The sequence below is a fragment of the Neofelis nebulosa genome, chromosome 4 (assembly GCF_028018385.1).
Source record: "Neofelis nebulosa isolate mNeoNeb1 chromosome 4, mNeoNeb1.pri, whole genome shotgun sequence".
Taxonomy (NCBI): Eukaryota; Metazoa; Chordata; class Mammalia; order Carnivora; family Felidae; genus Neofelis; species Neofelis nebulosa.
The window spans coordinates 38,310,114-38,335,159 of record NC_080785.1 but is presented as its reverse complement, the minus strand read 5'-3'; the positions used below and the strand labels follow the sequence as shown (position 1 = coordinate 38,335,159).

General features: G+C 41.5%; 1 protein-coding gene across 1 annotated transcript; it reads left to right on the top strand.

The window, feature by feature from the left end:
* Window positions 1-539: 539 nt before the first annotated feature.
* LSMEM1 (leucine rich single-pass membrane protein 1) lies at window positions 540-14,761 on the top strand. The gene is made up of 4 exons (XM_058724557.1): window positions 540-4,088; window positions 8,208-8,336; window positions 10,068-10,196; window positions 14,149-14,761. The coding sequence occupies exons 2-4, from the start codon at window positions 8,213-8,215 to the stop codon at window positions 14,277-14,279; spliced, it is 384 nt and encodes a 127-aa protein (XP_058580540.1). The 5' UTR covers window positions 540-4,088; window positions 8,208-8,212; the 3' UTR covers window positions 14,280-14,761.
* The last annotated feature ends 10,285 nt before the right edge of the window (window positions 14,762-25,046 follow it).

The following is a 25,046-nucleotide window of genomic DNA, read 5'->3' as shown; positions in this document are numbered from 1 at the left end:
ATACAATTTTGGGAGCTAATTCTTTTAGAATTCTGCTATATTTTAATTATTAAATGGGACCTAATCATTTTAGTTCTGTCACTGGGGTTGACGAAGCATGAGACCTTAGAGCTACTCTGAAAGGCCATTTGGTCTTTGAGACCAAAGCTAGTGGGAGTTCATGAGGAGTTCAGCATATGCCAGAAAGGCTGCCAACCTTGACCTCTGAGGGCAGTAACACATTTTATCTGCTATAGTCTTACATTTTGAAATAAAGATCTTTTCACACTAAAAGTGCTTCTTTTCTAGTAGAAGAAACATTTATGGGTTTGAGGTACAAAGTTCAAAATAACCAACCTAGATAGGGGGAGAGAGACAAAACTCACTTGTATATTTGGAAGCATGAAGATAGATGAAAGAATGTAGCAATGTCATTGGGTATATCACTGTAGAATAATACTTAGCGCCTCATTGGGATTCTAGTTACTGATTTGTTTGGGTTTAGTGCAGAAAACAGTAATAAGAGGCTTCGTGGGGGGGGGGGGGGGGGGTGTGGTGGTAAACCTGTACACAAGAGAAGAGCCCAGATCGGTGAAGGTGTTCTTCCCAAACCAGGGCTCTTCCCAACATTCTCAGTAACTCCTGGGACATGTGATGTAGCTTCTTGTTGAAACCGTATTGTCTGGCCTGTAGAGTCACTGTAGCTGTGGCAAGCGTGAGTCCCATCTCTCAGTTTTGGTGCAGAGGAAAACTGCCTCGGAATCCAGAACCGGAGTTTGCTGTTGCCACCTTCTTGTACTCCCAAGTAGGTCAGAATCCTGGAAAAACGATTGCAAGTAGTTATCGCCCGTAAATTTTCAATTTCATATATGTATACTATTTGTAAATAAAAATTTTTATTAATATGATGTATATACATAGTTGAATGGTACCTCAGGGATTGTAAGGGGGAAAGTTAGCTCCCTGCTCCATCCTTTTCCATTTCACAGGGGCCGTTTCAGCCTTTGGTGTTTTTCCTAGGGCCTTGGTTTCAGATTTCTAAGTAATATGCTTATACTGTTACTAGTTTACTATGTTTAGACATCTGACAGCTTCCTATTTGATAGATGATTTTTCCTTTTTCCTTTTTTCTCATTCTGGTATTTTTCCATTAAATTGGCATCGTTGGATTATAGTGACCATATTTCTGTGTTCATTCCTGAATGAGTTGCCTGTGCTTCCTTACCATTCTCAACATTTTGTGTTGGTTTTACATTTACATCACTAATTCTTCCGAAACAGTCCCAAATACGTAAAACTTTTTAAGATCAATTTTCCACAGGGTCAAAGCCCAACCGTATACCTGTTTCAGTCTAAACTAATTTCTCTCTTATCCATGTATATGTACAACTGTTTCTGAGACTTCATCATCCTGGGATATGTTTTCCTCCCTTGGGTTGGAGTCCACGTTTTCTGGACCCTGTGTCTTTGTTCTTAGATTGCTTGGTAGAGAACACTTCCTTCAGTGAAGGAATGGGTGCCTAGAGGCTCAATTACTTAGACTACCGCATGCCTGAAAGGTAGTATGGCTTGGTATATAAAATTTTAGGTAGAAAATCAAATTCAGAATTTTGAAGACCTCGCTCTATTGTAATAAAACTGTTGTGATGTGCAATTTTTATTTCTTCGTTTTGTTATTGGAGGTACTTTAGAGTTGTAAAAATTCAGCGATAACTGTGCTTTGGTGGGCCCTGACCCCGCCCAGCCCCCCTCACCTACCCTCTGCCCACACACACACACGCGCACACACACACACACACACACACACAAAACCCACACATACACACTTTGTCCTGGAACTCCATGAAATAACTAGAACTGCTGAATTGAGCCTCTGGCTTTATTTCTTAATCATTTATTTGGGGGGGGGGTAGATTTCTATAACACAGTTTTTCAATCTTTATGAAATCACCTGCCTGGATTTAGCTCCATACTTCATTCTTGCCTCCAATTCCTAAGCCCGCCTGAGTTCTGCCGTTCTACACATGCGGATAATGACTACTCTCTTCCGTATTCAATACATTTGTTGGAATCTTGTTCAGTATTATTTCTTCCAATTTTCATTCTTGTGGTTTTCTAATTTTAATTCCTATTCTGCCTTTTTAATGGGGTTTTAGGAGGAAGAAGAGAGAAATGAGTTAATCTGTATATTAAATTTATGGATGGGTACATCTTCATGAAATTTATGGATAGTTGCTAGACAAGGATTACTGGGGCTTCAATGTATAAAAATAGAGTTTTCTCAAAAGTAGCAAAATGGTATATGATAGTTCATATCATATGAACCAGTTCATTCCTTGGTTCTTGATTAATCTTGCTGGTTTAAAGGAATTTAAAATGGTCCCTGCCTACTCAGTTCTTAATGTTTTGAGGCTCAAGCATTAATTTTGAAGCAACCAGCATCCATGATTCAAGGCTGTGATGGCATTTACTGAATTTCCTGGGAGTTGAATCTAGATATAGTAAAATAAAGTGTTTGAAATAAAAATCAAGAAATACTTAAAAGTGCCCCCAGATTATTTCAGGTGAGAATACCTATTTTCTTCTTACGACTGAACTCTTCTTGATGTGATCTTTCAAGTACGTAATAGATAAAATGAGGTATGTATGTCATCTTTCTTTGCTCTCACTTGCTTCTCCAGAAGTCTAATCGCAAGCCATAAGAACTTTTCATCCCTTTCCCTTGTGTAAAATATGGTTGAATTCAGACTTTGGGGTAAGGAATTGCTTAGGCGACATTTTCCTCATCCCTGAAGGGGGACTGATAGGGTTGTAAGGTTACAGGAGTGAGAAAAACATACATAGTACATATTCAGAATGAGGCTGCTGTTTCTTCAGAGGTTTGATGGTTTAAGACTGATCAGGTAGCTAGGAGATTTATAAACAGGCTGATAATATAACAGCAAACAAACATTTTCATTTTTCAAGAAATTTGGCATAGCTTTTTAATGTATAATGTACCTCTGAGGAGACAGTTACTAGTTATATTGCTTCCTCCGTGAACTGGTCCCCTGGTACAGATGAAGCTTAAGGAAATGGCATTCCTTTCCCCTAAATGTAGACCGCGGTCCATACTAAATATAAATGTAAAGAAAGTTCCGTGAAGCAAACATTTTCTGATTGACGTACAAACTGTTTCAAAGATCTATAGATGTGTCCATCTAGATGTGCAGTGGAAGAAGGTAGGTTTGGAAAGGACTGCGTATCTGATTACTGCCCAGCCCTTAGTGTCCTGCCAGGATAGTTTGTCCCTGTAGCCTGCGAATGGGACTCACAGGATGGCAGTCCTCACTGTAGCTCCTCTCATGTACACCAGAGGGCAGGCGCTCCTTGGCGTGCCTGTGCGGGAACCCCATGAGAGAAAGTCTGGCATTTCTGAGAAAGCGGATGCATAAAAACTCAGAATAAATAAAGGCTTTGAGTAGAAAGGGAAGTTGATGAGACACAGTGCTTCTCTCTTCTGCAGCGGGTCTGTAGCCATACAATCTCCCACTCGCAATCTTTTTTTGTAGCTTCTGGAAGCACTCGGAGTTCTCTGACGTGCCATCATCCCAGTTAGTATCACAACCTTTCTCTGTCGCTCTTTATTGCAGTCCTCTGGTTGGTCTGGAGTCCTGTCAGAATGGCAGCTCCGGTCCGCTACTGGATATTTATATATGGGAGCATACCGTGGCAGGAGTGCGAGAAATGTGTCCGCTTACCCGGTCCCATCAGCCAAATAAGGACATTAACTTCGGTCCAATAACAACCTCAACAGTTACCAATTGAATCAAGGCATGGTGGCTTTTTCTTTTTAAAGCATAGTTTCAGTAATATAGTCCCTAAAAACCTTAGACATTGCATAAAAAGTATTTGGAAATCTTACCCTGCTTGGCTAAATTAACACTAAATATAGACCAACATCATGCCGGGGTTTATGGGCCTTGTAGGAGCACCCGTTCGCTGAAGGAAGGCAAAGACAGGACTACAGAATTCATAGAAAGTTTTACTGTAGTTGCTTCTGAATAGTATTTTTTTTTTTTTCTTTCTTTTCCTTTCTGGTAACCTAGCAGTCAAAGCTCACATTTTTTGTAAGTAATTTGCATGCTATTACTCTACCGACACCGAATTATGATTCTTGCGGCTGGGATGTTTTTGGTTGCGTGTGCTCTGTGCTTTAAACTTTTGATAGAAATGATTTAGACTTGATTTAAAAAATTAATTCCTGAATGTGAAGAGGCACTGACTCTGAAATGGAATTAAAGAACAAATTACCATGACTCACTCAATAAAGCTTCCTATTAGCTTTGAATTAAACCCTATTATAACAATTTGGATTTTGTGGCAAGCAATACCGGTGTGTCATTTCTGTGCTTTGATATCGAGCACCCAGGGGAAAAAATAAAGAGCAAAGCAATTTTTCATAGACAACTCTTTTGTTGGAATATTTATTTGTAGCTGGTCAAAGAATTCTTAAATGATAAAAAGAGCTGTGAGCGTGATCTAAGCTGGAGGAAAATGAAATTACTTACATGTTTCAGTGCAAGGGATTAGAAAAGGCTCCGTTAAAAGGATACTGCTTTGGTCAATCTCAGAATAGTGAGCAAATTTGCACACCAGAGTTAGGGAGGAGGGTTGAGCTACTGTGATGCAGAATTTAGTAACACTTTGGCTTCTTCAGCCCTGCTGCTTGTTCCCAGGTGCCCTTATATGGAGATGCCAGAGATAGCAACAACTGGTGTCAACAACAGTGGGTCCTGGCTTCAGGGCATGTGATCCTGGATCCATTTACTCACGGAGCCATTTATAGGCTCTTGGTGGCCATGAACCACGGACACCCAATCCCATTTTCTTTGCTAGTTATTTTTCATTTGCATGTTGTAGTTCATTTAAAAGTACATGAAAATGGCATCTATTTATATTATGACTTTACCCTGAGGAAGAAATTTACTTTCAGGGCACGTCATAGCTTACTCTAAGTTGTTGCCTCAGTGATTTTGGATTTGTTGTTGCACTGAATCACCTTTTTCAGTGAGTAGCAAGGCTGATCATTTGGAGATTTAATTAGCTGCACTGCTCCTAGGTTAGTTTTTGTGGCTATGATTTTCTAGTTGTTCCTCCACTTTGTAACCGTTGATTAAGCTCCGGTATGAGATTTGAGCAATAGCAATCCCATTCCTAAAGGGGAAGCTAAGGCTTAAGGACGTTGAGTCAGAGATCCAAAAATGAACCACGTGCCAGTCACCACACCTAAAATAGAAGCCATGGCTGGAATGATGATTCTATGATGTGACATACAAACCTTTATTGCTCATCAAATATTAGTACTCGGGATAATAAAGTATAAGAGATGATAAAATACAAAGCATTTCTGGAAGAGTAGGATCTGTGACCATGCATCAGCCATTGCTTATGATTTTATCTGTGAAAGGATAAGACTTGATTGATCTCTAAGTCTCCTTTATTTTATATGCTGCTGCTGCTTTTTAAAAAACGATCACTTCATGTCATTCCCTTAGGACTATTCCATGAAGTATATTTGGAATTCAGTAATATCAATATCAATGCTTCAGTAATATCTAATCTAAAATACTCTGAGAATTACATATTTTTGTTAATTAAAATTTCAGGATACCTGGAACACCTTGTTTAGTTATTAGCTTTGACTGATAAAAAGTTTAATTAGTCCATGTTTTTCTTAGGGTTTCAGGAGCATATTTTTTACAAGTACTAGTGGGTTTTAGGTATGACTGGGGAATTCCTGGTTTTTAATGTTTCAGGATGCAGTTTACCCTGTTTATTTAAAAAAAATTTTTTTAACGTTTATTTATTTTTGAGACAGAGAGAGACGGAGCATGAACGGGGGAGGGTCAGAGAGAGGGAGACACAGAATCTGAAACAGGTTCCAGGCTCCGAGCCGTCAGCACAGAGCCCGACGCGGGGCTCGAACTCATGGACCGCGAGATCATGACCTGAGCCGGCAGCTTAACTGACTGAGCCACCCAGGCGCCCCCAGTTTACCCTGTTTAGTAAATGGCTGATCCTTTTTCAGATCTGTAGGTGTTTGCAACTTTTTTTTTCTGAATTTGTTTTCTCCTAACTCTATCTTTCTTCATTTTGCAACTGCTATTAAAGGAAAGATTTTTAATGTTAACAGGAAGTAAACAGTGTGTTGCTTCATATAAATGAAGGCACAAAGTTTATTGACTTTACCAGAGTCCAGATAGATATCACATGAGGATTTTTATCCTCAGTTTCTTTCTGTCATTGCATTTATTATTAACTGCCTCAAATTCTTTTGTAAATGGTGAGCTTCAAATCGTAAACAAAATATTTTAGCTGTTCCAACTTAACGTAAGTCATGGCTTATACATTTGACACTGAGTATTTGAAGAATAGGATTGGTGCCCACCCTGAGGAGTTCTCAGTCAACCAGGAAAGTCAAAGATGTAAGCAGTAAATGTTGTAAAATAGAATGTGTGTTCTGATGGAAGAAGGTACCGCATCCAGCAAAAGCACAAAGGAAAGGCAGGTTGATTCTTCGAGAGATGGGGTTTGAGCCAAGTCTTGAAAGAGGGTTAGGGAGGCACCTGCGTGGCTCAGTTGGTTAAGTGTCTGACCTCAGCTCAGGTCATGATCTCGCGGTCCATGAGTTCGAGCCCTGCGTCGGGCTCTGTGCCCAGACTAGAGCGTGTCTACAGTCCCTTTCACATCAAAAAGTCCCTATGTCACCATTGGACTCATTTTATGAAGAGACACCACCATGAAAGAGACAGTTTTGATGGTAATTTGAATTTGTCTTCCTAGAGCCCTTTATTTCATGTAATTAAAAGGGCACACGTTCTCTGTTGTGCTAGAAGAGACCTAATAAAACAGACTTTATAAATAAACCCATTCGGGCTTTTCAGGTTTGCTGGAAGTGCTGTCATCAGAAAATATTACCTTAAGTGTCAACCTCAGTTTTAAAATTCTTTACTATGGAAGAGGCCTCAATCTAAGGAAATTCGGCAGAAAGAGCCCTCAGACGTCCCGGAGTTTAGCCTCCAATCCGCTGCGCGGTTCCTCTTTATAGCACCCTAGGCTGCGAAGATTTTTGTCTTGAGGACTCCCTGCCAGCATCTAATGGCTAAAGAATACATGTAAGGTGGAGACTCATATATACCATATTGAGTGAGAATGTAAAAATCGCAGTTATGTTTTAAAGCTTCATGCAATTAGGATGGTTTGCGGTAATATTCTCTTGCCCTCTCACAATCTGTCTTTGGGCCACAGGCCGACTAGCTTAGTTTTACCTTTCCGTATGTTTATACATAGTTTTCTTGTCCAAAGGACTTGAGGCATCTCACCAGAATATAAACTGTGATAAAAGAAAACTATTTTATTTTTTCAATTTTTATTCATTTTTTGAAAGAGAGAGAGACAGAGACAGAGAACAAGTGGGGGAGGGGCAGAGAGAGAGGGAGACACAGAATCTGAAGCAGGCTCCAGGCTCTGAGCTGTCAACACGGGGCTGGAACCCATGAACTGTGAGATCATGACCTGAGCTGAAGTCGGATGTTTAACTGACTGAGCCACCCAGGTGCCCCTAATTTTGTAATTTATTTTAAAATAGTTTTCTTGCGGCACCTCAGTGAGCTTGGGCAGCTCAATCAGTTAAGCAACCTACTTCAGCCGGAGTCACGATTTCATGGTTTCACTCTTCATGAGTTTGAGCCCCGAATCGGGCTCCACCCTGTCCGCACAGAGCTTTCTTAGGATTCTCTCTCTCCATTCTCTGCCCCTCTCCAACTCATGCTCATGTGCTCTCTCTCTCTCTCTCTCTCTCAAAATGAATAAATAAAAACTTAAAAAAATTAATGAAATAAAATAAATTACAAAATTAAAAAGCAGGCTCAGGGAAAATAGCGAGAATTAAGAAATCTGAGGAGAAGGAAAGAGGATATTCAGATAAGCAGGGTATAAAGGGCTCAAATTGGGTGTCACAATTGAGTCTGAGCTTCCTGGCAAGCCAAGCAAAAAGAATAGGTACAACGTTGTCCCCAAAGGGAAATATTTTCTTCTGGACAAGTGCAGCTTTTCTAGACCTTCAGCTGGAAATAATGCATGTGGGTGGTTCTTTCCGTGCCTGTCCAGCTTCCTGTGGCCTCTGATTCTTGTGCAGTGGGGCTCCCAGAGCCGGCCTTCTGTTTAGTGTCAGTGTTTTCTTCCAGGAACTATGAATCATTCCCAGGACACCAGCTCTCGAGGCATGCCTGAAGATCGAAAGCTTTATATTGTGGATTCCATAAATGACTTAAACAGACTGACCCTCTGTCCTGCTGGCTCACAGCATCTGCTCCGTATGTGTGCCTCCCAGGCTTGCTGGCTCTTCCTGGCTTCTAGGCCCCCTAAAAATAGTAAAGGCTAATCTGGACCTGTGGGTGTGGTGGGTGGCAGGGTGGGCATTAGGAACAGCTCAGTGCAGGAAATGCTTTTTATTATTAGTCAACTTTTGTGTTAGTTCTCTTAATATTTGACAGGCTTATGGGCTTTCTTGGGTCCTAAGCAAGATTTGGAATGTGTCTTCAAGAGTTCTGAGAAGTTTCTGTGGAGTGTTTCTCCCTGGAAAGGCCAGGGAAACTGCAGTGCTGGTCTTCCAAGAGGTTTGCTCATCCCCTTTGGCTGCTGTCGTGCCTTCCAGAGACCACGGCCAGGTCACGGTGGTGCCCACTTTCCAGGAGAAGTCTTACTTTGTAGTGCATTGCTGAGAAAATGCTCCACACATTCATCCAGATTTCAAGAAGTCATTAAATTTTGGGGGGGCATGAAGTCAACTTCATTTTCTACTTAAAAATCACAAATGGTCCCAATTAAAGGGTTAAAAAAGGAGGAGAAAGGCAAAACAAAAATCCTCTAAATACTAAATGTGTACTTTGTTCCCTAAATATTGTGAACGAGCTCTCTCAGATCATTCTGAGCCCCATTTTTCCAGCTTCAACTCTGACTTTCAAACACAGGCCTTAATTTTCTACTAGTCGTTTGTTCCATTCCCATTCTAAACTCAGGTAATTCCAAATTTATATCTATTATTCCCCTTCTAAATCCTAATTGAGGTCTTGCTTTTTTCTTCATTTTAATGGGTTCAGACTTTCATCTGCTTCTACTGCAGTCAAGTCTCCGCAGGAATAGGTGTTTGGGTACCAGCTTATGCCATTGCTTTGATTAGGAAGCAAAAGTTGTTGCGGGGTGACGCATGATGTATTTACACGGCCCAGGACCTAAGCCACCCACCTAGCTATTATCAGGTAGCACAGTGTGTGGGACCGATGCAAAGTAGGAGAGAATACAGAAAGGAAGTTAATGGTCTCCATGACCCCAAGTTCCTATAGTGCTTATTTAATTTAATTTGGGTGTTCCTAGGCAAACAGGCCTTACAAAATGGCCAAATGCAGACACTTCATGCTTTAGCTGCTTTATAAGCATAGTTGTAGTCTCAATGTAACTGCACAACATTTAAAAGAACCTTGTTTGCCAAGCAGTTTCATCCCAAAGACAGCTCTGAGAAACCCAGACACATCCGGGCCATTTTTCTATTTAAATGGATGTCAGCTTAACTTACTCCTATGGTGAAAGGCATTTCTGGGAGATACCCTAGAGCATTCAGCCTTCCACTCAGCATAGGTGTCCCAGCCAGCTGTATTTTACTCCCCTGTCACTTCAGAGAAGAGGGCAATACAGTCTCCATCACTCTGAAAGCTTAACACACATATCCTCTCCTACCCATCCAAAGAAAACCCACGTCCTGCCTCTTCAGTATTAACACCATCTTCAAAGAACTTTCCAAGGAGAGTGCTAAACCCTGCTTATTTTTTTGACTACCAAGGATGAAGAAGGTAAAAAATTCACAAAGAGCACTAAAGACGTAAGTCCAAAGACATTCCTATGACATAAGTCACTTTCCAGGGTGATCACAGGGAAAAACGGGTGTATCCCTTACTCGGGTCTTTAACAGTGGGGGACTGTTCAGTTCTGCTGGCAAGGTGGACCCTGAGGAGTTTTTGTCATAGGTATTTTTGTTTGTTTCATGTTAGCTCTCCAGGAGAAAATCCCAGACGTTGGCACTAACTCAGGAAACGGAAGTCACAGTCTATTTTTTATGGGGCTGATAATTGTGCTGATTGTCAGTCTGGCACTGGTTTCCTTCGTGATCTTTCTAATAGGTAAGTACCACTGACACATTCTCGTTTCTTAAATGCTCTTACTTTGTTGCTGGTTGTTTAACTTTGCTCCTGTGAGGAGTCCATGCTTTTTGGCAATCACTGCTACACTGGAAAGACAGACGGCAAGTGCCTGACCCTGTGATTCTGGGGAAGTAAGCCCACAGTGCCACAAGTTCACGAACAAGGACATTAAATATTTCTATAACTTTCTTTTCTTTTTTTTTTAAAGTTTATTTATTTATTTTTAGAGAGTGAGCATGAGAGAGTGAGCAAACGCAAGCACATTAGTGGGGGAGGGGCAGAGAGCAAGGGAGAGATAGGATCCCAGGCTGACAAAGCAGAGCCTGACGTGAGATCACCACCTAGGCCAAAATCAAGGGTCAGATGCTGAACTGACTGAGCCACCCAGGCGTCTCTATAACTTTCCTTTCTTACTTGGGAGTCCCTGGCTGTCAAATGTTGATTCTAGTTTTTCTTAATCCAGTACATAATTGCTCCATTAATTCAGGTCTCTACCATAGAGTCACATTCAGGTTTCAAACTCCTTTCCAGGTTTTCTCACTTCCCAGAAATCTATTGGAAGCACTGAGGGCTTGTGCAAGGTCCCAGAGGCTGTGTTGGGGAGGTGATGAGGCCACTTCTTTCCTGTTTGACACTCCCCGGGGCTGTATGACGACCTGCCCTCCCTGCTCTCAGCCTGGGCCTGACCTCTGCCATTGAGTGGTGGCTGGGCTGTCCCACATGGCGAGACCCCCCAGGCCTCAGGGCCACTCTCCTCTCTGCCTTGGCAGGAGCAGGGTGCTGTCCTTTCCTTCTGTGGGTTGCCCTCTCCCCTCAAGCCCATCAGTTCTCTCCCTCAGCTAACCTCTGTGGGCCATTATCTGGATTTATTTCAGCTTCCTGCTGCCCTGAACCACGCCTTTTCCCCTGGGTCCTGAGAACCATCATTTATTTCTTCTGCCCTTTCCTGCTTTGCAGGCCCTGTAGCCTTCAAAAATCTTCAGTGAGAAGTGGAGCCCATGTCTTTGGAAGGCCTTTAATTTAAATACATTCAGGATTAAAGGAGGTAGTGGTGGTGATGATGGGGGGAGACAGGTGGGCAGGGGGTGTGGCTCTTTTACAGCCTCAGACCCCTTCTCTTCCCCAAACTCCCTTCTCCTTCTGGCTTTTTATCTAGCCTGGGGTCGGGGCAGGTGGGGAGGTGGGATATTTAACTGCTTCTCTCTGGCCCAGTCCATGCCCTCTCTAACTTAAAAGCTTCAATGGGAACTATCCTTACAATAATGGTGCCCTTGTCTCTGACTGTCCATTGGATGTGGGTTGTTCCTGAATCTTCAGGGCCAGAAAAAGCCCATGCATTACTCTGAATTCTGAAATGTTATACCAACAAAAATTAATGCTCCAAATACCATTCTGCCACACCCATCTGGGGTAATGACTGAGTTAAACCAGCAGGAAATTTTAGATATCCCTATTGGCAGGAGAGCCACCCAAAGGAACTTCTCTCTTCTGTGGAGCGACGGGTAATGAGGTTAAAGGTAATGATGATAAGAAGTGCTATATATCGAGCACTCATTTTCCCAGGCACTATGCTAAGTAACACTTGAAGTCTGTTTGCTCACAACCTTGTAACAACTCTAGGTCGTACGATCTACTATTATTCTGGTTTTACCGATGCTGACACTGAGGCTTCGGTTAATCACCGTGCCTGAGGTCCACAACTAATAAGTGCCGAATCAGGGCCCAAAGACACTCCTGCCTGACTTCAAAGAGCATGCACTTTATTACTGTCATTATACCCCTCTTGTATAAATGTGATTTATGTTATATTTGCTGCTGGTGTTTTACGTTGAGAGCAAAGTCATACGAAGAAAGAAAAAGAAGATACGAACAAAGAATGTCTTTTTTTTAATTTTAATTTTTTAATGTATTTATTTTTGAGACAGGGAGAGACAGAGCATGAACAGGGGAGGGTCAGAGAGAGGGCGACACAGAATCTGAAACAGGCTCCAGGCTCTGAGCTGTCAGCACAGAGCCCGACGCGGGGCTCGAACTCATGGACCGTGAGATCATGACCTGAGCCGAAGTCGGCCGCTCAACCGACTGAGCCACCCAGGCGCCCCAAGAAGAATGTCTTTCTTTGGGCTATTGCTCTGTGCCAGATACATAAATTCATTATCTTACATCTTTACCTCTTAAGATAGTATTTAGTATTTCTATTTTACTGACGTGAGACTAAGACCTAGAAATGTACCTCTCCATGTGTACCCTGCTAATCAGAGGCAGAACCAAGATTCAAACCCTGACCTGTCTGGCTCCAAAGCTTCCCTGCCCTCCATTGCCTATGTTGAAGAAATAAAACAAGGACTTCCTGTGGTTTTCAGACAAACCTTAACTCAGCCTCAGAGTGGAGTTGGCACAGGCCTCTGGAAATGAACTTGGCCTGTGCTCTCTTTAACAAAGAAACCATTTTGCTCTCAGTGGGATTTAGTGCAAATTTGTAGTCTTTTCACTGATGTGAAAGAACCTGTATTCTTTATAACTGGTATTTTTATGTAAGAGGGAAAAGACTTATTTTATACTTGATTACATTCTTATTAAACCATTGGACCTTATGTTTTTGTCATAATCTCTGTCCTAAAAAGGAATAATGGGCTACAAGAGTAGATTACTATACATGCCTCTGGTAACAAATTCTAGTGGCCAAGCAGTCTATTCCAGAGAATACTAGGTTCCTGGGATGTTGTTGTTGCCTGAGGGAAGAAGGATTCTATGGTCAAAGGAGTTTGATAATTGCTGAGTTAGATAATGCTCAAATTGTTTTTTTTTTTTTTTTTTTACTTCTTGTGAGTTTCCAAGAGGCAGATCAGTGCAAAATTTTTCTCTAACATTTTTGCACATGGAACTCTTTCTTTTTTGGAATTTAATTTGGAATCAGTGTATCGTGGAACACACTCAAGCCAGCCCGGCTGCTGCTTCCTTCTCTGTTTGACTTATGTTCCACTAGGAGGTTCCCAAGAGGGGAAAGGATATTATGTGTTATGAATTTACTTCAGTTTCACATTTTTCCCCAGAAGCAAGTGATTTTTCTGCCTGGCTCTGTAGTTAATCTCAATTAAGATCCTTCCTTCATGTCTTAGACCATAATTCATCCAGCATAGTTTTGCAGACATGGGGAAGAAGCAGCTTCTGGGCAACCATTTGTCCCAAGCCTGGAAGGGGAAGCTCTTCTATCTAGTTTACTTTCCCACATTAGTTTATCCACTAAGCCTCGTGGCATGCTACCAGCAACATTAGTTGGGGAAAAACAACTTGCTTAAAATGGAAATAATAAGAAGCTCAAATATTAAGTATGGATTTTTTTGCTGCATTTCCTGGAAATTTTAACCTTTGATGAGTATGGAGTAACCTCCATAGCTTATTTTATTGCCAAGAGTTCTGTTTATTTTGAAAATACAGTCTCTGTTCTTAGGATGGTCCGAGGGGAATTACTACATGTTCATTTATGGGCTGGTAATTCAGAACCAGCAGAGCTATGTCAAAATAGGCTGAAAGCCAGAAAACCTCATTTCCCAACGAGGAGCAAAAAACCTCTGGAGAAGAGCACTCTAAGAAGACGATGTAACAATCACTTCTCTGATATGCTCCCAGTGAGACTAGCTGGTGGTTTCCTTTGGTGGCTCACAGTGAAGTTTCTCAGCCAAAATCTGTGTGGAGCTGCCAAAGGTAGTCGAGGCTGGGCCCAATAAATTGTAAAAGTAATGCACTTTGGTAGACAGCTTTAGTCTTCGGCGATTTCTCTCCCGGGCTTGTGGGCTGCGTGGGTTATTGGAGCAGGGGACTTGCCAAGGGGGCCTTTCAGCACTTGGCTAAACACCAACACAAGGCACTAGCGGGTCCCGATGGAACACACTGGCTATCAATGCAACACAGTCTGTTTTCTGTTTTGAAGTTCAAACTGGAAACAAGATGGATGATGTGTCGAGAAGACTAACAGCTGAGGGAAAGGACATAGACGATCTTAAGAAAATCAACAGCATGATTGTAAAGCGACTCAATCAACTGGACGCGGAACAAAACTAAAGAAATGAGCATCTAAAAGCAGCCGCCCTCACCTGAGCTCCGCGCTTTATTGGGTGTGCACGGGCTTATGAACTGAGCATGCGCATTTCTGCAGGCAACAGACCATCTGGTTAGTGATCCCAACCCTGGGGCCAAGTTAATGCTGTAGGGTTGGGAGCGACTCCAAGGCAAAGGGGTTTGGGGATAGCAACCAGAAAAAGGGCTCGTTGTATGCTGTGTCCTTCTGCTTTATTGGGGTTAAGGGTGGCCGTTATGGAGGAGAACCAATAGTAAGCCAGAGAATTTGGCTCTGTACATACAACTTCTCTTACAAAAGGAGCTTTCATCACCAGAACAAGTTCCCTGTGCCAGTGAGGTTCATGGTGCCTCGTGCATTTTTATGAATTCCTGTGACAGCCTCATGGTTTCATTGAAGTATGTGTTTTCAAGGGAACCAGGTGTTAACTCTTTTCAATAAAAGAAAATTTGCTCAGGTGATTAAACTTTGACTCTTATTTCCCCAGGGACAGGGGGGCGGGTGGATTTCAGAGCTAGTTGCCTTCTGGTATTTGCTAGCAGTAGTTATATGTGTAATGGTAGGGTGGGGGTCAAAAGAGAGAGACTAATGTATTCAAATAATGTTTATTAAGCTCTTACTGTGTGCAAACCAACTACTTTAGAAGAACTTCTGTTCGATTTGGGAACAAACAGAATGTATTGTTATATATAAATTATATAAGCTTAGTTGGCTTCCTTTCTCATGAAAAAAAAATTCCTTCAATGTTCTGCTGATTAATTTTGAAGAAACCTGATAGGTTTGTGGTCGTTACTATAGTAGGAAATTGTATATTTGGAATATTTGGAACCTGCTCTGTTTTAGCACAAAAGGTAATGTATACAGTTTATGATCTAAGACATGGTGTGATATAAATAAGCTTAAAAAAGTAAATGAATCTTGGGACCCCTGGGTGGCTCAGTAAGTTAAGCATCTGACTCTTGATTTTGGCTCAGGTCATGATTCCAGGGTCTTGAGATCAAGCCCTGCGTTGGACTCTTCATTGAGCATGGAGTCTATTTGGGATTTTCACTCTCTCTCTCTCTCTCTCTCTCTCTAATAATAATAATAATAATAAATAATTGACTACAAAAATCACAGTGTTAGAAAATCTTTTATATAATACAAATATATTGCACAAGTTTATTGATGAATGTATTGTGATTCTTCATTTTGGGTTGGTCAAAGACCTGTCAGTTGACCCCCAAGTTAAAAACGTACACATATATACATTTTATAACACTAAATAATTAATCAAATAACACAAGACATTTTACTTACACATTTTTGCACTCAAAAAAGTTTGTCCTGGATACTCACTTTCGTAAACTGATAAACACTATATAGTCTATGTTAATAATCTAAAATTTGTGTTCACTGGGAAATCCTTATTGAATTGTTGATGGGTTGTAGCAAAATAATTTATCAGGATTTGTTGTAACATTATTGTAGAAATGACAGAAGAAGTGAAGCAACAACTTTTTAAAAATTTACCCATTTCTGGGAAGCATAGGTGGCTCAGTTGGTTAAGCATTTGACTCTTGATTTCGGCTCAGGTCATGATCCCACAGTCATAAGATTGACCCCTGCCTGGGGCTCTGTGCTGAGAGCACAGCTTGAAATTCTGTCTCTATCCCCCTCTCTCTGTCCCTCACCCACTCACACTCATGCACATACTCTCTGTCTCAAAATAAATAAGCATTATATATATATATATATATATGCACATATATATGTACTGTGTGCAAACCATATATATATATATATATATATATATGCCCATTTCTTTCCTGGAATCTGTTTGCACTTGTTATGTTTTTTTTTTTTTCTTTCAATTTACAGTGGGTGTATTTTGTGCCCAGTAACAAATGATCTTCATTCCAATAAATTTATAATTTTCATAGCATGAAGTAGGGTCTCATAAATCATTTCACCTGTCTTTTGTGGCTCTGTTCTTTGGAATCTGCACTGGCCTGTCTATACAACATAGACGGATGGAGCCATGGTCACAGCCTGGAAAACTCCAGTCACCAGAGCTCTTGATATTTGGCCTCACAGATTAACAATTTCCATTGACCCTGTTTTTTTTTTTTAATTTTTTTAAATGTTTATTCATTTTTTGAGAGAGAGAGAGAGAGACAGACAGAGCATGAGACAGAGAGAGAGGGAGACACAGAATTTGAAGCAGGCTCCAGGCTCTGAGCTGTCAGCACAGAGCCTAGACATGGGGCTCGAACTCATGAACCCCAAGATCATGACTTGGCCGAAGTCAGACGCTTAACAGAATGAACCACCCAGGCGCCACCCCCCCCCCCCGCCCCGCCCCACCCCTCATTGACCCTGTTTTGAAACGTTGGGTGGCTATTTGTCCACATGTAGGCTTTTTTTTTTTTTCCTTCAGCACAGGGATTTTAATTTGCCATAAAGGCTGTTATTGGAACAACTAGCAAAATCTGAATAAGGTTTGTAGATTAGATAATAGTATTATGTCAATGTTCATTTCCTGATTTTAATAATTATATCATGATTATGTAAGAGACTGGCCTGTTTTTAAGAAACATACATGGAAGCATTTAAAGACAAAGGGACATCATGTCTTCAAACTCAAAAAGGTTCAGAAAGGTGTGCGTGTGTGTGTGTGTATAAAATAACCATGGTACATGTTAACATTTGGAGAATTTTTTAAATGAAACTGTCTGTTTTTTCTTTCTTTTTCAACAGCTTTCTTGAGCTATCATTGACATATAAAAATTGTACGTATTTAAGGTATACAACTTGATGTTTTGATATATGTATGCATTGTTCAATGAGCACCGCAATTAAGCTAATTAACATATTCATCACCTGTATAGTCACCATCTGTGTATTGGGGGCAGATTTGGGGGGGGGTGAGAATATTTAAAATCTATCCTCTTAACAAATTTCAGGTATACAATACAGTTTTGTTGATTGTCATCACCATGCTGGACATAAGGTCTTGAGAACGTATTCATCTTGCATTACTGAAACTTGGTACCCTGTGCCTACATAGCAGTCAAATATGGCAGCTGGGACAGGGGCTGGGGAGCCCAGCTTCCTGGTTCAAATTCTGCTGCCACTATTTACCATGGGTTTGGGAAAATTAACCTCTGATTCTTCATCAACAAAATTGGATAATTATAAAATCTATTTCTTAGTAGTGTTGGGAGGCTTAAAAGAGATGGTAAAGGACTTAAAGCTATCGGAAAGAAAGTAACTACTAGCTGTTACTGTAATTATTACTAATGTTCAAAGTAGTAAGTATGGTATAGTGGAAATAACCCACTACAGTTAAACCTCTACATTAAATCTTTGGGACTTAAAGCCAAAATACTTTTTCTGCTGCACTGTTTAAGACCATAGCATCCTTATCTCATCTGGCCCATCTGATAAGGTAAGAGCTTTTTAGCAAAAAACTTACTATGCTATAAGAGGTGATCAGTAAACGCAGGAGGGTTTATTGTTTACCAAATAAGCTAGTCTGAAGAACGTAAGGATCCACATTTGCCTACCTGAGTTGAAGGCAGAAATCTGTCTGCCCTGCACTAATAACCTGACCACAAGATTCAATGGCAGGAGGGAGCTGGTACACTAAAGTGAGGCGAAGGAGGACAAAAAGAAACAGAAGAGACAGCTGATCTGAGACCTGCCATGATAGGAAAAGAACATTTTGTATCGTTCTTTAGACTCTGTATGTGTTCACAAGAGGCTAAGAGAGAAGTTTTTTTTCCTGACAGTGGGCTCTACTGTGATGGAAGGATTATACACATCTTCTGCCCCCAGGGCCATGCACTTTATATTTCACCTTCCTATACCCCTCAAATTGTTCTACATTGACAACCACCTGCACAAATTGTTCTACATTGACAACCACCTGCAGGTGAGCCTGGCCCAGCCCTTCCCACCACACACTGCTGTTCACACCTGGAGGCCACTGGGGCACAGAGTAACCTGGAACCAGGAGGCCCCAGCTTCCCAGTGTGGCTGCTGAGCTGCAATTGAGCGGACACACATTACTGATTTCTCCGGAAAAGACCAAGGTCATCTGTCCGAGATTCTTCCAGTGGACACCAATCTCCAAAGCAAGGCTTTTGGGTAAGAACAAAGCAAACCTGGAGGGTTAAAAATAACACAAAACAATTGTTTTACTAAAAATAACCTGTGGAAAAGGGAAGAATATTGGTGTGCATGTCATGCAGAGGTGTCTTTGGAAATACGGCACAAAACATTGTGTTCTATCCCACTGTTATTGCTTAGAAAGATAATTGCAGTGGAAACAGGACCTCTCTGAGTTAGGGTGTATAAAATAGTTTTATTCCACCTTAACGTAATGACCCCAATTTAAATTCAGTCGAGGATGAGCAAAAGAGAGATCAGAAAAGATTGGCAATCTATCTCTTTTGTGAATGAGTTTGTGCAAAAGAAGCTGTGAAAAAGAGAAAGGACCAGGAGCTATCTTTTCACAGAGTCAGGAAGTGTATTTTTTGAAACAGAGGAAAAATGAAAATATTCTTATTGGCACCTGTGCTTCCCCTTATTCTTGGTGACGATAAAATCTTGTCAGTAAAAAAAATTTATGGGGAAAACATGGAGATATTCTACTTTTTTGAAGGTGAAAATGATGTTTAAAGACGTGATGAAAAAGCAAGTGAGAACAAACTTGATTCCCTGGAACAAGTGGGAATTGAGAGTATGTGCCGTACCCAGTAGTGTGGGCTGTGCTGGGCTTCTCTGAGCCGGTGCTGCAGAGGACCCAAGAGGAGCCAAAGTGCGTTTCCTTCTGCAAATTGGCTTCTCACCTATGTCATATGGTACGTTAGGAACCAATTATTTTCCAAGCTGGGGAAGTCAGATGGGACATTACCTTTGGTTGGGGATGGAGGGCATTTTGATAAGCATGAAGATTTTATGAGGAACAACTGTTCAAATAAATCCACGTCAATTGCGTATAATAGCAATACGTCAGCACCTGATTCTTTTTTTTTTTAATATATGAATTTTATTGTCAAATTGGTTTCCATACAACACCCAGTGCTCATCCCAAAAGGTGCCCTCCTCAATACCCATCCGCCACGCTCCCCTCCCTCCCACCCCCCATCAACCCTCAGTTTGTTCTCAGTTTTTAACAGTCTCTTATGCTTTGGCTCTCTCCCACTCTAACCTCTTTTTTTTTTTTTTCCTTCCCCTCCCCCATGGGTTTCTGTTAAGTTTCTCAGGATCCACATAAGAGTGAAACCATATGGTATCTGTCTTTCTCTGTATGGCTTATTTCACTTAGCATCACACTCTCCAGTTCCATCCACGTTGCTACAAAAGGCCATATTTCATTCTTTCTCATTGCCACGTAGTATTCCATTGTGTATATGAACCACAATTTCTTTATCCATTCATCAGTTGATGGACATTTAGGCTCTTTCCATAATTTGGCTATTGTTGAGAGTGCTGCTATAAACATTGGGGTACAAGTGCCCCTATGCATCAGTACTCCTATCCCTTGGATAAATTCCTAGCAGTCAGCACCTGATTCTAATACTCTGTCCTAATGTCTTACTCTGGCAGGCCTTGGCATTTAAGACTTCTTAAGGAAACTTTGTTCCCTGAACTGAAAGGTTTGGTTAACACCCCCATGTTTCTTACTTTTAAATTACGAATAGCCAGAGAAAACAGACGGAAGCATTTAATGCGTTGTATTGCTAACGGCTTGGCTGGTTTCTTTACATTCTTTTTTTAATCACAAGAGGAGACTGATTTCTTAAAAATGGGTTAGATGATTACTTCAGCCTGAAAAAAATACTTAAAAATACTCTCTTGTTTTCTATTTGGTCTACAGAACAAGTAAATTGTAATCACTGGAAATGGTGGGGGCGGGGGGAGAATGTGCAAATAAGAGGAAGAAACCAGTATCGACCTGTCACCACAAACAGGAGATAGCAGTTCACAGCGGGTCCATTGAGAGAGCACCTGGGAGGCTTTAAAAAGCCCCTGATTCCTGGACTCTACTCTCAGAGATTTGGATCTAGAAGGCAGGGAGTGGGATAGGAAGCTCACGTGTTTAAAGAGTTGCTGTGGTGATGGGTCTGGCGCTCAGTTTGGATTGGTGGCTGTGTAGATCATGGATTTGGAGTAAACTTGGGTTTGGATTCTGGTCCTGCACATGAGTAACAGTGTAGTCTTGACCTCTCTTCACTTCCTCAATTTCCTTGATTTTTAGGATGCTCCTATGTAACACAGAGGAGTATTGCTTCCAGTGAGAACAGGAAATTTGATAAGTTATTCAGGCTCTGTAGTGTTTATAATTCGCTAATAAATTGTACTTTTAAAAGGGGGACCACATGATCATTTGTGGATAATATTTTTTAAAGTGCTTATTAATTTATTTTGGGGGAGACACACATACACACAAAACACACACACACACACACACACCATGAGTGGGAGATGGGCAGAGAGAGGGAGAGGGAGGGTGGAGGGGAGGGAGGCAGAGAGAGAGAGAGAGAGAGAGAGAGAGAGAGAGAGAGAGAATGTCAAGCAGGCTCCACACTCAGCATGGAGCTTGACTCGGGGCTCAATCTCACAACTGTGAGAACATGACCTGAGCTGAAATCAAGAGTCAAATGCTTAACTGACTGAGCCACCCAGGTGCTCCTGGATAATATTTTTAATCTCCAGGGAACACTAATGATCTTTTGTCAAAGGACCCACAAATGTCTTAAGAAGAACACTTTGTACTTTTCATTTCCTTCCTCTCCACCCCCCACCATGTTCAGACCTTCTCAACTGCACTTGGCTTAGGCTCCAGGTTAAGAGGCTATTCCTCTTAAGGGCTCTGAAGAGCCCTTGAAAGCTTTCCTGATAGCAAATGTAAGAACTCAGGAACCCTGAAAGGTAAGGCACCTGAGGAGAAGCCACTTCCTGCCCCAGGAGATCAGAAGAGGATTATTCTCATAGTAGCAGCTTTGTGATAGCATGACCTATGGGCTTACTTGAAATGTGAGACTTGAAAACCTGAACAGGCTGGTAGACTGTCCAGCAGTTTGTCTTTTCACATACATTGAAATGTTGTGTCTTTGATCTTGATCTAAAGACACAAAGGATTCAGATTTTAGATTTTTGCTTGAGATAGTGCTGCTGGCGGCTGCTCGTGAGAATGGCCCTGCCCTTGCCCCATCCACGTTCATTACGTCAGAGTCCACCTTGTCTTCATTTTGAATGAGAACCTCCTGTCTTCAGTAGATTCAGCTGAAGACATTTTATGGGTCCTTTGACAGAATATGGATGTTCCCTAGGGATTAGCATTAATGCTGAGGAATGGTCAGATGTCCCTCCTCCTTGATGTAACAGTTATACCTGACTTAGAAACAACTCTACAGAGGTGGTGAGATAAAAAAAAAGAAAGAGAATACCAAAATATTCAACAATTAACTGAAACCAGTGATAGTCATGGCCAATGAAGTGAGGTGAATGATGAATTCCATCCTCAGCACCTGAGGAACAAAAACAAGCGGTGGGGAATGAGTAGTGACTCCGTTAATTCAGCGTGATACATCTCTTCAAACTGCAAAGACAGTACAACTGGTCTTAAGTGTAGTTAAATTTTCTGTCTTTGCAAGAGTTAATTTGTATTGCCCCTGAATGTCCCCCACCATCGAAAAGAAATCAAACTGGACCTCTAGGAAGTCACATAACTGGTTGGAAGGAAATTCCCAGAAACTTCTACCTTTTTTATTAAAAAAAAATTTTTTTTAACGTTTATTTATTTTTGAGACAGGGAGAGCATGAACAGGGGAGGGTCAGAGAGAGGGAGACACAGAATCTGAAACAGGCTCCAGGCTCTGAGCTGTCAGCACAGAGCCCGATGCGGGGCTTGAACTCACGGACCGCGAGATCATGACCTGAGCTGAAGTCAGACGCTTAACCGACTGAGCCACCCAGGCGCCCCAGGAAACTTCTACCTTTGTTTCTTTTTGCTCTGCTTTGCTTTGCTTTACTTCTTTCTTCCCTTCAAAGTTGGTCTTGCCAATAAAATACTAAGGATTTTTCTGTAGACATTTGCTTTCAGACCAGGAATGGGGGCAGTAGGATGTCAAGGTGAATAAGGGCAGAGAAAGCAGCCATGGTGTGAAGTGAGGAGCCCACTTGCAAGGCGGCAGTACTTGAAGTCTTCCCAGATGGAGGAAGACATGGGCTGTTCTGTCTTCCCTGATACATAAGAAGGCATGGGCTGTGGGAAAGGAAGTCATGATCCTAATTTTTCTTTGTTTTTTTTTTGGCTTCCTCTGACTCTCATGTCCCTTTTTAAATTTCAAAGCATAATGCATTATTCATGCATGAATCCTCAAAGACATGGATTGTAACAGGCTTGTTCCATCAGGAATATTCTTTCTGAATGTGGAGAGCTGCAGCCACAGAGCATTTATTGTCTGATGAACAAAGGGAGCAACAAAGGGGCCAAACAATGGAAAAAGCAGTTAATACTTTAATTATGGCTCCTCAAATGCTAAAAATGTCTGGTTTTCCATGTCCTAAAGTGGTTTTAAATATCACCACAGAGTAAATTATAATTCTATTCCACATCCTTGCTCTCCCAAACTTCTTTAATATTGATGAGTTGGGGTCAACTTCTGAATCACCCAAGGGCTCAAAAATGGTTTCTTATAGACTCAGAAATAAACAAGGAAGAAAAGACATTAGGTAGCCTTTGAGGTACAATTTAGGACCTATTTTTAAACCTTCAGTACAGATGGTAGAAAACCTAGGTTCTTTCCATATTGTAGAAGTCACAAAGGAATCTTTCATCAACTTGATGCAATCTGTTCCTCCTTTGAACCTAGAACTTCATCTGAACCACTCAGATTTTGCCTTGTCATTATGTACTTGTGTTTTCTTGACTCTTTCATCTGGGCTTCCTCAGGGGAAAGCATATTGCTCAATAATGTGAATTTGTGTAATTGAATTAAGCTAGGAAGTCTTTCCAGTTTGCTTGCATTGCTTGATTTGCAATTAGAACAAAGTGGTGCTCACTAACAGGAGAGGAGGGACACCTGGTGGCAGTAGGTTATTTCAGAGGAAGGAGGTCACTTTGAAGGGAGGAAAGAAGGCAAGAGCTAAACTCCAGTGTGTGATATCCAAGGGACAGTGAATGGTTATATTGGACATAGAACAGCTGAGAGGTTACGTCTGGGGGAAATGGCTATTAGGCTAGAAGGCCACCTAGACGGAGGTGAAGAATGTGTGGTTTGGAGATGAAGAACCTACCTTTGAATCTGGTTCTGCTGCTCACCAGCTGTGTGACCTTGGCTAAATTACTTACCTTTTCTGAGCTTTGGTCATTTACTAATAGAATGGGAATAATCCTACCTAATAAGGTTGCTGTAATAATTGGACAAAATGATGCCTAGTACTTAGAACATTTAATTAAGGAGGGTGGCTGTTATTTTTCTTATTTACAGCAAAAAGGTGAGAGCAGGGTTCGATGCCAAGGAATTTTCTCCTAGCTCTGGTGAGGGGTTCATAGTTTTTTTGAATTTTGGCAAATTCTCTGATCTCACTTTTAGGAAGGTCTGCACAGGGTAACCTTATTTCAGGTCTTTTGGGAAGTATCTCTCTACAAAGCAGTAAGAATTTATCAAACTCCGTGTCTTTTCACCAGGCAGACATGCCACCCTCATGGAGCTTACTCCTAAGTGGGAAGATATGATTACCACACATGGTTATGACAAAAGGCATAACCATTTGGGGCATAACCCAAATTCTGTGACCCTGAGAATAAGAGCTGGAAAGGTTTGGCGGGGGAGGGAAGGCATGCCCTCGAGCAGACAATAGGCTGACCAACTGTCCTAAGAAAGCCTTCCGTTCCCAGGAAACTGGGTTGGTTGCTTGCCCTACCTTCAGAGAGAATACTGAAGCCATCAGGAGAATTTCTCTGAATGACTGTCTTGTCTCTCTACAGGCCTACCTACAACCTCACCCCGTCTGTGGCTTTTCCTCAAGATTCAGATCAGTGTGCACTGCACTGCCTTCTGTCCTTGATCTCAGTCTCTTTTTCTAACCTGGGAGCTTGCTCTCTGTAGTCAGTCTGTCCCTTTCCACTAGCTCCTCTTCTGGCTGATACCCATTTAAGTCTCTCCTTTCCTAATAAATACTTCTCCCGATATCTCCTCTAGCCACTGCCTTGTTTCTGACTCTCCTTTTTGTCTGGAGCTCTCAAAATGGTGGGCTCCGCCCGTTGTCTTTTATAGTTGGATCTCACGTCCATTCTTTATAGTCCACTGCAACTGGACATTCACCTCTACCTATCTGTGGAAACTGTCCTTGCTAAGGTTTAATAACAGATGACCTCATTGGTAGATCCAATGCTCATTTCTCAAACCTTTTCTTAGTGGACCTTCTTGTTGGAATTGACATTGTTGATCATTCCTTTCATGAAACTGTTTACTCCCTTGATCTCTGGGTTAACACTCTCCTGATTTTCCTTCTATACTCCTGGGGTTTCCATTCTATTTCCATTCAAGGCCCCTCTTGCTCTGCCTCCCTCTTGAAAGTTGCCATTCCCTGGGGCTTTGCCCACTGTTCTTCTGTCTCTACATGCTATTTCTGGGTTAGCTTATTTTATGGTTTCATATGCCATTTATATATAGATGATTTCCATATATCTGTTCAATCCAGATCTTTTTACTGTGCTTCAGATAAAGAACGAACTGCCTGTTCAGTATCTG

Bases quoted from the DNA above. Each gene is read 5' to 3' on its own strand.
- LSMEM1 (XM_058724557.1), top strand. From the start codon at position 8,213: ATGAATCATTCCCAGGACACCAGCTCTCGAGGCATGCCTGAAGATCGA. The intron at 8,337-10,067 runs GTATGTGTGCCT...GTTTCATGTTAG, and splicing joins TGGCTCACAGCATCTGCTCC to CTCTCCAGGAGAAAATCCCA. The intron at 10,197-14,148 runs GTAAGTACCACT...TCTGTTTTGAAG, and splicing joins CTTCGTGATCTTTCTAATAG to TTCAAACTGGAAACAAGATG.